Here is a 12433-nt window from a genome sequence, read left to right on the forward strand (position 1 = left end):
AATTAAAAATGTTTTGGAGAATTTTAATCATCTTTAGATATTTATCCATCACGTAGAAGAGAAGTTTCTGAGTAGTCCCGCATTAATTCTACAGTACGACAGATCCTGTGAACTTTCTTCATCCAGAATGATACCTGCAGCAGGCTCTGCTCCGACTTCTGATCTCATCATCATGGCGTCAGTTCGGGATTACATGAAGAGGCAGAGAGAAATTCATTTCACACAAATTCTCCACAACCACACCTCGGGTCGCTGCTGCGGACCTTCGGACAAGATGCTGCGGATGCGCTGACGGGAGTTCGACTGTCGCGTTCCATTTCGCATCTCGCGAGAGTTCACTGGGCCCCAAAAAATTATGGACGTCGGTGGAAACGGTAGTGGGCTGCCTGTAAACAATAAGCAGAGAGCTATGTTACCTAACAAAACCAGGGGCGAATTTACCCGCAATCAAAGAAAAGATTCAGAGGTACGTATCCAGATGCTTATGGTTGATTTCCAGCGTGTATTTTTTTAGCTAAAGAGACGAGGCCTTTCCTGCTGCTAGTGTAAAGTTAGCTAGCTCTGTCATTGTAGCCCAGTTAGTGTTTCTAACATGATTCGGGAGTTAAGAGCAGCAAACGACCTTCATTACGGTGTTTGTACGTGTACTTAGCTGTACGGTGTTCCGTTTGTTTTCCAGTGTTAACACATTGAAAAGCGAGCAGGAGACAGCTAGCTGACGTTAGCCGGCTACAGGCCAGGCTTGTGTATGTGTCAGGAATCTAAGGACCTGTTGAAAACTGATTGTTTAGGTCCTGCTTAACACATTTAATCTTTCTAATGCGACAGTCGGCTATGACAGTGTAATTTTACTGTATATATGCAAATTGGTCACTCATCTGTGTGACGTTTAAAGAAAACAAGCTGAGTGTTTCCGTGTAGTGGTTTAAATAGCCACTGGAGACAGTCATGGCAGCACTGCTTCCCTGTCTGTCTTGAAGAGGTGTATTATTTCCAGTCTTTTCTTGAAAGTAGGCTCACAGTGGCAATAGTAAATCCTCTTGTGTTTAGTTAGAATAGAATAGAATAATCCTTTAATTGTCCCACAAGGGGAAATTTGGTTGTATCAGCAGCAAAAAAACACACATATACAAAAAGAACAGGACACAGAACAGAAAACAAAAAACAAAAAACACAATTTTTACATATTTACATCATGGACAATAGTTACCAGAGCAGAGTACAGTACAGTTGTTAAAATTAGCGTACAGATAGTGTGCAAACAGAGCAGGATACTGAAAGATGTTTAAATAGTTAAGAATATTTAGAATAATTAGAAAAGTGCAGATTGTGTATTGTACCTGTGCATTAAAAAGTAGACATGTAACTTCCAATAAGTTAGTGTATATATAAGCTGAGAAAAGTAATGTGCAGTTATAACAGTAGAAGTTGTTACAGCACTGATGTAAACATCTATGTTTGTTGGGAGCAGTTTTGATTGTACAGTCTGACAGCTGCAGGGAGGAAGGACCTGCGGAAACGCTCCTTCATGCATCTAGGATGCAGCAGTCTGTCACTGAAGGAGCTCTGCAGTAATGCTTCATGATGGCAGCCTCAGTGTGTTACTGTTGCTTTCAGTGTTGCAGCTGGTACACATAATATTGTTTATTGATTCATAAACTTTATATTACAAATCAGAAACTACATTAACTTGTCTGAAATGTAAATTATAGAATAAAAGATTATAGAGTTGTCAGTAATAGATACTCAAGTACAAGTTTATTACTACTACTATTGGTACAGCTTTATAATAAACAGTGCCCAAAGCGGTTTATGTAACCAAAATATAGTGAGGCGTTAAAGTAACTGACATCAGCTGTGCACGGTGTTTATGGAGAACTGAAAATATAATTGACTGAGTGTTCCAGAACTAAGTAACCCAACAAACCAACAGTGTCATGAAGAAACTTTCCAAAGAGAGTAAGCAGACTGAAAGTGGAGGTTTTATAACCTTCACCACTCCCACCACTCAGGTGCACTCAGTCTTAAACAGGACACAGTGCTATTACAGCAGTGTTTGATTGCATCTTATTTGTTACTTTGTGCTCCTGAACTACTTTAACAGTATTGCTTGTTGTTGCCAACCGGATGTTTTTATACCTTATACTGTGCTTTATAGGCATGTATAAGGTGGAGAACATGCCTGATTAAAAAAAAAGATGTTAAAAGATGTAAGCTTTGTTAGAGAGTAGCTGCCAGCACAGAGGAGTGTTTCACCTGTAGCTAAATACTAAAATGTGGGGAAATGCAGCTAAATGCATTGACTCAAGTACTCTACAAAGGAAGATCATAGTGATTATGATGCATTGCTGTAGATAAAACAACCCAACAAAAATGTATTAGCTCAACCAGCGTTATCAGCAGTAAAAAGCCTCAAAAGACATTAATGCGGGAGAAATATTAATCCAACAGTAAAATACTAACGGGGGACATTTTTACTACACACTTGAAGTACAAGTTACTGACTTACATGTGTTAACATAAGTGGGCTTTTAATCCAGAAGGTTTCCTAGTCAAATTTATTTTTTGATATTGTAAATTATCAAAATGCTACTTCCACCACTTTCTCTTAGCAAGAGTCACTTGGACATTTTGGTGCTTTGACTCTTGATGATGTTGCTGTTGTTATGGAGAATTTTGGAAAGGAAATTAAATAGTACTAACTAAATACCACCACTTATTAAATGAGAAAATAGGTTTTTATGTGTTTGTGTGTAGAGTTTGGGTAATGTGACTTCTTAACATCAGTCGGATGTGATTAAATTTGCCTTGGATTTATTCATTAATTCATTTAATTAAATTTTTTTTTTTTTTTTGTATCCAGTACCTCTCTGTCTAACCTCTGCAGTGTGTTGTGCACAGGGGCAGTCTGAGTCTCCAGATCTGGAGTTTGAATATTCGGACACAGATAAGTGGGCTGCAGAGCTGTCAGGTATGTGTGTGTGTGGGTCTGTGTGTGTGTGTCACACTTTAAGAACCTGTAACCACCTAAAAATGTGTGTATATTATTTATGAACTCTTCATGTGTGTTGCAGAGCTTTACAGTTATACTGAAGGACCAGAGTTCGCTCTTAATAGGAAGTGCTTTGAAGAGGAATTCAGAGTTCATGGTAAGCACTTAGAATATACATACACGTCAGCCATACAAATAAAAGATGAAGCAAGTATGCATCTTAGTTTATTTTCTTCACCTCTGCTGTGGCTTAGTGTCTGATAAGAAGTGGACAGAGCTCGATGAAGCTCAGCACAGAGCTCACGCTATGCGCCTGTTGGACAGTCTTGAAGTCACTGCCCGGGAGAAAAGGCTGAAGGTTGCCAGAGCCATTCTCTACATGGCTCAGGGTCAGTCCATCACACGTTTCCACGATTTCAAGTAAACTAGAAAATAGTTTGTCTTCATGTACTGTCTTCTTTTTTTTCTGTTTTTAGGGACCTTTGCTGAGTGCAGCTCTGAGGTGGAGGTGCAGCACTGGATGAGATACAATATATTTCTGCTGCTCGATGTGGGGACCTTCTCTGCTCTGGTGGAACTGCTCAACATGGAGATTGAGTATGCTCTCCGTCAATTTATTAGCCTTGCAGAAGTAAATGGCAGTTAAAAAAAAACAACAAAGAAGCCATTTTTTCCTACCCCATAGCTTTCTGGAAGCATTTATTGAGGTGCCATAGATCAGTCAGCACACAGTTTTACTTTAAGTTTAGGACGGGGGAAACACATTATTTGTCTGTTGGTTTTTTTGTTTGTTTGTTTGTTTTTATGGTTTTAGTTTTTTAAACTAATGAATTCACTCAGAATAAAAAAGAAGAATCACTGGTTGTCTGTGGTAGACTTCGGGTTAACCAGCTGCCTGTTGTGGTGTCTGTGTTTCAGTAACAGTGCTGCCTGCAGCAGCGCTGTCAGGAAACCAGCCATCTCCCTGGCTGACAGCACAGATCTCAGGGTGCTGCTTAACATCATGTACATGATGGTGGAAACCATCCAACAGGACGACCCAGCCGACAAGCCCGAATGGAAAATCATCAAGGAGACTTTCAGGACAGAACTGGGTAAATTTCATCAGAGTAGCTGAAGACTCATTGAGGGTATGTGCAGAATCAGCCTTTTAAATGAACCTGCTTCTCTGATCTAGGATCTCCTCTCTTCAACAACGAGCCCATTTCCGTTATGCTCTTTGGTATGGTTACCAAATTCTGCAGCGGTCATGCGCCTCACTTCCCCATGAAGAAAGTTTTGTTGCTGTTGTGGAAGAGCATACTGGTGAGAGACTCAAACATCAGCCTTTCACAAAGATCCCAAAGAGTTTATCTATATTTTCCTCCTAAATCCCATCTTATCTTCCAAAAACCTTCCTGTCTTCTGTTTCAGTTCACACTCGGAGGGTTTGAGCAGCTGCAGAGCATAAAGGTCCGTAAGAGAGAGGAACTGGGTCTCCCTCCTCTCCCGGAGGACAGCATTCGAGTCATTCGCAGCATGAGAGCGGCTTCTCCTCCTGCATCTGCATCCGACCTCATTGAGCAGCAACAAAAGCGGGCACGTCGTGAACACAAGGTAGTTATAGCTGCTACCATCAGGTTAAAGCCAGCTATAAGCAAAACACCTGAAAGTGAACTGTTATTCCGAATGCTCGTTACATGACCAGGGCAGCAGTGCTCTCGCAAACTGTATTGGTGTGTACGATGGACTGTGTGCAGCAGCACGCACTTTACAGCGCCCATTCCCTCTTTGTGCAAACAAAACTGACACATTCAGGTTGTTTTTTTAGAGCACCAGCTTGTATTATTTTTTCATTTAGATGACGAGCCTTCTGCTTATAATGTATTCATGCAATAATTTCTCTGCATTCAGTGGCTTCACAGATTTAATACTTGAGTAATTTTAGTATTTGCTTCAGTCTAGTTGTAATTATCTTGTAACTCAAACACAGGCGCTGATAAAACAGGATAACCTGGATGCATTCAATGAAAAGGATCCTTACAAGGCGGATGACTCACGAGAAGATGAAGATGACAATGATGACAATGATAACTCTATAGAAGCAGAAACGTTCCCTCTAGAGCGGGACGAGGTGATGCCTCCACCTATTCCTCATCCTCCATCGGAGAGGGTGTCCTTCCCAAAAGGTCTGCCGTGGGCTCCTAAAGTCAGGTACTGCTCGGTCTCACCAGACAGCAATGCTGAACTGTAATGATGTAATGATGCCTGTTAGTTCCTCCTTTATATCCACAAATATACAATTAAGACTTTTTTTGTTTTTGATGTTACTGTTTTTGCCCCTACAGGGAAAAAGATATTGAAAACTTCCTAGAATCAAGTAGAAGTAAATTCATTGGTTACACTCTTGGAAGGTAGTGTTTTATTTATGTTTTTTTTTTTTTTTAGAGATCACAGTTACCTTTTGTGCAGAAATGTTGACATGTTTAAGAACTGTTTATTTTGTGCATGCATTGCAGTGATACAGATACAGTGGTTGGATTACCCAGGCCAATTCACGAGAGCATCAAGACCTTAAAGCAGGTATTGCAGCATTTTGCACTGTACTTCATTAGGGATATTGAAGCATGGCTTAATTTCACACACCTGAAGTGTTCCTGAACCTTAATTTATTAAATGCCATCTTATTTTTCAGCACAAGTATGTCTCTATAGCTGAACTACAGATCACAAAGGAGGAGGAATTTCAGAAAACCCCTCTTTCTGGCGTAAGTATAAACAGATACAGCTTTATTAAAAGGAGATCTGTCGTGGTACCTCTCATTAGACTTCACTAAGGTTGGTTGGCATGGTTACTCAGTTAAGAATAGTCCTTCTTTATCATATAGTGGGCCTTGGTGCAGCCTCTTAGTTCATCTTCTATCTGAAACACAACTTTGTTCATTCATATCGTACACATCCAGCAGCAGAAACAAATTACCTTGATGCCTGTCTGAAGGCTTTTGCACATACACTGACCTCATAATTTTAAACTCTGGCCATGCAAAAATTATTCTCACAGTAAGCATAATAGGTCCATTTTAATTATTCAGTTAAAGAAAAACACACAAAGTAAATTCTTCTACTTGATGTTTCTTGTTTTGTGTTTTTCTTTTTTCTTGTCGTCAGGGTGAAGAGGAAGTGGAGACGTGTGCCACCGAGCTGCTCTACCAGGGAATTCTACCCAGTTTGCCTCAATACATGGTTAGTATTGTATGGTTTATATTGTGCTACTGTGGGACCACTCATACTACAGCTGTGATACAGCTGTGGTAGAGTCATAAAAAGGCTTTAAAACCTGTAATTCTGTGTGAAAGCAACAACAGAGCAGGGTCTGCTCAGGGATGACGATAAAGATTATTACACAAATACTCTATTGCAGCACTTGTGTAAAGTGTTGTGTCACAGATCAGTGGTGTGCTGTTAGTTATACTAAAGCATTTAGTTAGATTTTACAAATTATACCCTGGATACATTTTAAGTACATGAACAAAACTCCAAGATTTAGAAACCTCAGTGTTGGCAGGCTGGATTTAAAGTGTTTAAATCACTCCATCATGCTTGGTCTCTCTGTAGATTGCTCTACTGAAGATCCTGCTGGCTGCTGCTCCGACATCCAAAGCTAAAACCGACTCCATTAACATCCTGGCAGACGTGCTGCCGGAGGAGATGCCGTAAGTGCCTTGAAAAGCCTGCCAGTTTCTTATCTACTGTGCCATTATGTGATAAAGAGGGAACATATGCTAACCGAGAGACATTTCCATTATCTAATGTGGAAAGGCTTTAATGCATTTACTTTTCAGGGTGAGTGCAGGTTTTCAGGTCATGCACACTTGTACATACAGAGCTGGAACTGGTTTCACACGTGGTTTTTTTAAACAAGGAGATGTGGTTTATCGGCAGGTTATTTGACCTGAGCATGTTTGAGAACAGTAGACTCCAAGACTGCTAAGTTCTGATTTACAGGCAGGTGTAGGTTTTTACCTGAGAGCAGAACAGACTGAGGATTGTCTGATCTGACCTGATCTCTTCTGTCTGACCCTGCAGGACCACGGTGCTACAAAGCATGAAACTTGGTGTTGATGTGAATCGGCACAAAGAAATCATTGTGAAAGCCATCTCTGCAATTCTGCTGCTTCTCCTGAAACACTTCAAACTCAACCACATCTACCAGGTGCACACGCCACACGCCTGTTTAACGTTGCACATTGTTATTATTCCAGTTTAAATTATAACTTTGAATCACATCAAATATCAAAACATGGTAATAGAGATAAAACAGATTTACTCCCCTTCACGCTGCAGCAGGTTTAGTTTAACTCACGTTTGTTTATTTATTTACAGCCTCAATTAAAAAAAAGTGACCAAAAATTATTTGCACGTCTCTTAAACTAAATTCTATCCACTGTAGAACACAGAAAACATATCAAATGTTTAAACTGAGACATTTTACTTGTGCATGAAAAGTATTAGTGGATACACTAAGAAAAGTAGGAAAGCAGGAAATGCTGGATGTACATTTCACCACTAATTAGGTTAACTGACAACAGGTCATCAATGTGATTGGGTATAAAAAGAATATCTTAGAAAGGCAGAGTTTATCAGAAGTAAAGATGGGCAGAGGCTAACCAATCTGCAAAAAACTGCATCTACAAATTGTGGAAAAATTTCAGAATAATGTTCTTCAACATAAAACTGTGAAGACTAGGGCTATCTCATCATCTACAGTACATAATATCCAAAGATTCAGACCATCTGGAGGAATCTCTGTGCGCAAGGGACGAGGCTGATAGTCAGTACTGGATGTCTGTGATCTTCGGGTCCTCAGGCATCGCTGCATTAAAAGCAGCCATGATGCTGTCAAGGAAACCTCATGGGCTCAGGAGCACATCCAGAAATCATTGCCTGTAAACGTGAGTTCACAGTGCCATCTGCAAATCTAGGTTGAAGCCCCATCAGGCAAAGGTGAAGTCATAAGTGGACATGATCCAGAAACACTGCTGTCTTCTCCGGTGCTGGCTTCTTTAGATTGACATGTGCTCCACGTCTGTTTCATGGAAGGAAAACTAAGAAGCTAAACTGCATACTGCAGCTATTAAAACAGCATGGATTCATAGTAGAAGAGTCTGGGTGCTGAACTGACCTGCCTGCAGTCCAGATTATTTACCAACTAAACAACTCAAAATCAAAAGATACCACAAAAAAGACCCAGGACTGCTGAGCAGGTAGAGTCATTTCCTCTCCCAAAAGTCCAGCAGCTGGTCTCCTCAGTTCCTGCTGTCAAATTCAAAACAAGCTAATAATTTTCCTACAATGGTACATTTATTGTCAGTTTAAACATTTGATATGCTTTCTGTGTTCTGATGTGAATAAAATCTGGGCTTATGAGGTTTTTGGGTCATGCATTCTGTTTTTATTAAGTTTTAAAACAGGGAATTGGGGGCATAGTGTTAAAAAAAATCCACTTAAATAAAAAAGGCGAGTTTCTTCTTTTCTTAAACTTAAATAAATCCAAGATTATTTTCAGAGTTGAGCAGTTGTTGTGTTAATCGTGAGTTCAGTAGTAACCAAAATACAAACTACATACATGTATCCATATAAAAATTGATCCTTGTGTAACTGTTGTCCCTCTGTGTGTGTGTGTGTGTGGTGTTCATAGTTTGAGTACATGGCTCAGCACTTGGTGTTTGCCAACTGCATCCCCCTCATTCTCAAGTTCTTCAACCAGAACATCATGTCTTACATCACAGCTAAGAACAGGTACTTTCAGTGTGGCGTTACATAACAAAGTCATGATTCCTGTTTGCAGTGCGCATCAATATGTACACGGCTCTGTATTTCACTACATTTACTTTACTTTTTTCTTCCTAAAAGCATTTCAGTACTCGACTTTCCGTACTGTGTGGTGCATGAGCTCCCAGAGTTAACCGCAGAGAGTTTGGTAATTTTTTCCCCCTTGTTTCTGTTGTTTTGTTGTTGTTGACACGTGACTGTAGGATTTGGATGTTTACTGTGGACGATTTCTTTGTTACAGGAAGCGGGAGACAACAATCAGTTTTGCTGGAGGAATCTGTTTTCCTGTATTAACCTGCTGAGGATCCTCAACAAACTGACCAAATGGAAGCACTCCAGAACAATGGTGAGAGGACGTCACGTCACATTTGCTGTGACACACGAATCACGTATGAAAAGACAGGATATAACTCTCTGCTTTGATTTTTTTTTTTTCCCTTGACATTTTCTGCCAGATGCTGGTCGTGTTTAAGTCGGCACCCATCCTGAAAAGGGCGCTGAAGGTCAAGCAGGCAATGATGCAGCTGTATGTCCTCAAGCTGCTCAAAGTGCAAACAAAGTACCTCGGACGTCAGTGGAGGAAGAGCAACATGAAGACCATGTCTGCCATCTACCAGAAGGTCCGACATCGCCTGAATGACGACTGGGCGTACGGAAACGGTGAGAGAAAAAAATCTGAACAGCTTTCGTGCAGAATATACAACACTACACACAAACATAGGACAGCATTATTCAAGTATCATTCTAGAAAAAGTAGGGAACAGGTTATATTTGGACACCATAAAATCCTTTTTATATTCAGAGAACCAGTCAAACTTGGAAGATTGTTGCAGCTCCTTCAGAGCTGCCTTAATTCACCATGTCACAGATTGAACAAGTTGCTAGAAACAGAGATTTTGGTCCATGTCGACATGACAGCGTCACACAGTGGCTCCACATTAATGATGTGAATCTCCTGGTCCACCACATCCCAGAGGTGCTCTGTTGGATTGTAAATAAAGAAATCTGGTGACTGCGGAGGCCATTTGAATTCACTAAACTCATAGTCATGTTCAAGAAACCGGTTTTAGATTTATGACATTGGTTTGCTATCCTGCTTTAAGCAACTATTGAAAGATGGGTCATAAAGCGCTGTGGTCATAAAGCAATGGACACTACATAGATGTGTTGTTGCTGTTGATGGACACCAACACCACCATCCTTTACACCGCCGCTGTGGTGTTTAAAGGATGCAGAGTTTGGTACTATGGGTTCCAAACTGTGCCAAGAAAATATTCCCCATGCCAGCAGCAGCAGCAGCAGTCTGAATCGTTGATAAAAGCACGATGGATTCATGCTGTTTATGGCAGATTACAATAGTACCATCTGAAAATCGACTCATCAGACCAGGCAGTGTTTCTCCAGCCTTCTTTTGTCCAATGCTGGTGACCCTGTGGAAACTGTAGCCGCAGTTTCCTTTTCTTAGTTGACAGGAGTGACACCTGGTCTAGTCTTCTGCTGCTGTTGCACTTTTGCTTCAAGGTTCAGTATGTTGAACATTCAGAGATGCTCTTCTGCATACCTTGGATGTCATGAGGGGTTACTTGAGTCACTGTTGCCTTTCTATGAGCTCAAAGAAGTCTTGCCATTCTTCTTTGACCTCTGACCTCTAAGAGAACTGCTGCTCACTGGAGATTTTCTCTTTTTTTGGACCATTTTCTGTAAACCCTGCCACGTGATTGGCTGATTAGATATTTGTGTTAACGAGCAGTTAGACAGCAAATAAAGTGGCCGGTGAGTGTGCATTTAATAAATGTCATGAGTTGGGAAAAGTGCCGCAGACTGACTGAGATGAGACAGCTGGTGTGTGAGTGAAAGATGAGCTGCACATTCAAAGTGTTTCGTGTTTCTCAGATCAGTCATCTGTTCGCTGCATGAATGTTTCATGTGTTTCTCGCCTTTTGGGACAAACCTGCTGTTTTGTTTTTATGTCCTAATGGAGATCAGGATTTGTGGGCTGCTGCAGATTGCTGTCACACTCAGAGCAGACAAAATCCACTAACTTCCAGTTACTGTTTGTTTTGTGTGAGCAGATCTGGACGCTCGTCCGTGGGACTTCCAGGCCGAGGAGTGCGCTCTACGAGCCAACATCGAGCGCTTCAACAGCCGCCGCTACGACAAGAGCCACAGCAATCCAGACTTCCTGCCTGTGGACAACTGTCTGCAAAGTGTTCTGGGCCAACGAGTGGACCTGCCCGAGGACTTCCAAATGAACTACGACCTTTGGCTGGAGAGGGAAGTCTTCTCCAAACCTATTTCCTGGGAAGAACTGCTACAGTGAGACTCGACCACTGTCAACATTCTTGTAGTTTATTCTTGTTTTTGTTTTTTTTTAAATAAACAGTTTCAGTCAGGTGTTCAGATGAAGCACCACCAGTGCTCTCACTGATCAACAGAACTCTTCTCTGAACAGAACATTATGTTACAGATTCTGTATAGACTGAAGGTGACGGATGGATTTTACTCTCAGTTTCCAGCATGGAGGAGTGTTGTCGGGGGTCCTGCTAAATGCTTTTGGTGTTTGAACTTTTGCCTTTTGAGAAATTTTGCATTGTTATGATTTCTGTGTAGTTTTTAGCCAAAAAAAAAGATCATCCTTTTGTACTTAGGTTCTCTGAGACTTCTCCTGCCTGTCTCCCAGTTTTTTAATGAAATCGCTGATAATGACCTCAGTGCTAAAACTCCATTTGTGGACTTGAACTCTGCTCCTTCTTTACATTGCAGGTATTTCCTCTGTGTGCCTCTTACCTGCTACTGTAGGTCCGCAACTCACCAGGAAGCACTACATGACCACGTTTTCACTTTTAAGTTTAAATAGATTATTAATTTTAGGTATTAAGTGTTAGGCCAGGCTCAGCACAGTGAATACATGAATAAAACATTCCTCGTTCCATCTCACGAGTTCATCATCTTCAGAGAGATGGAAGGAAGGGTCCGGATTTCTTTATGTACACTCATGATAGTCGGATCATTGCTCCTTTAACAGTTGGACCTTTTTGTTGCCCTGCTGGATTTTCAGGATGATATCATATCTGTTTTGCCTGACTAAGTGCTTTTGCTCTGGGACCATCAATGAGGCTGAGTGGACATTAAAATCCCAGTCTAGACAAAAAAAAAAAAAAGAAGCTCGTCAGCATCTTCATCTTTGCTGTGCACACACCCCGGCTGTGTGTGTTGGATCTTGTGAAAGAAAAGAGTGTTTCTGGTCTCATAAATGTGGTTCTTGTTGCGTGGTTTTATTCATCAGACGGCTGTTTTTGAACCGAAGGGTACAACTGAATTTAAATTGCCAGTTACAGAACTGTTATACTTCCACATCTTTTTCAGATATTAGTTTCTTTGTTTTTATTTAAACATTCAGGAAATGAAAGTAAATGTAAATTACAAAGCTTATTTATCACTGCTTTTCTTTGTTTCATGTTTACCTAAATACTGTAATAAAGACATTCATGTTGGATTTATTTGTCCTTTCTGAAGGTTGTTGTTTACATTTGTCTGGTCTTTGAGATTCAAACAGCCAGTGTGGAGGAGACACGGACCCCGCCTTCCTTTTTAGAAGACTTTCAAAAGTTTAAGTCACTCCCACACACAA

At 40.8% G+C, this 12433-nt stretch overlaps 1 protein-coding gene across 1 annotated transcript; it reads left to right on the plus strand.

Moving 5' to 3' along the window:
• The first annotated feature begins 179 nt into the window (after nucleotides 1–179).
• On the plus strand, nucleotides 180–12298 carry strip1 (striatin interacting protein 1). The gene is made up of 20 exons (XM_003441269.5): nucleotides 180–466; nucleotides 2902–2971; nucleotides 3075–3149; nucleotides 3247–3381; nucleotides 3469–3589; nucleotides 3911–4086; nucleotides 4170–4297; nucleotides 4406–4588; nucleotides 4965–5185; nucleotides 5320–5385; nucleotides 5491–5554; nucleotides 5667–5738; nucleotides 6139–6213; nucleotides 6586–6683; nucleotides 7057–7183; nucleotides 8669–8769; nucleotides 8884–8950; nucleotides 9044–9148; nucleotides 9258–9462; nucleotides 10875–12298. The coding sequence occupies exons 1-20, from the start codon at nucleotides 356–358 to the stop codon at nucleotides 11120–11122; spliced, it is 2448 nt and encodes an 815-aa protein (XP_003441317.1). The 5' UTR covers nucleotides 180–355; the 3' UTR covers nucleotides 11123–12298.
• Nucleotides 12299–12433: the final 135 nt, after the last annotated feature.

This window comes from Oreochromis niloticus, linkage group LG5, assembly GCF_001858045.2.
Source record: "Oreochromis niloticus isolate F11D_XX linkage group LG5, O_niloticus_UMD_NMBU, whole genome shotgun sequence".
NCBI classification, from domain to species: Eukaryota; Metazoa; Chordata; class Actinopteri; order Cichliformes; family Cichlidae; genus Oreochromis; species Oreochromis niloticus.

Excerpts from the sequence above, each read along its gene's own strand:
- strip1 (XM_003441269.5), top strand. The coding sequence starts at position 356 with ATGGACGTCGGTGGAAACGGTAGTGGGCTGCCTGTAAACAATAAGCAG. Across the intron at positions 2,972-3,074 it reads GTGGGCTGCAGAGCTGTCAG|AGCTTTACAGTTATACTGAA; the intron begins GTATGTGTGTGT and ends TGTGTGTTGCAG. Across the intron at positions 6,214-6,585 it reads CCAGTTTGCCTCAATACATG|ATTGCTCTACTGAAGATCCT; the intron begins GTTAGTATTGTA and ends GTCTCTCTGTAG.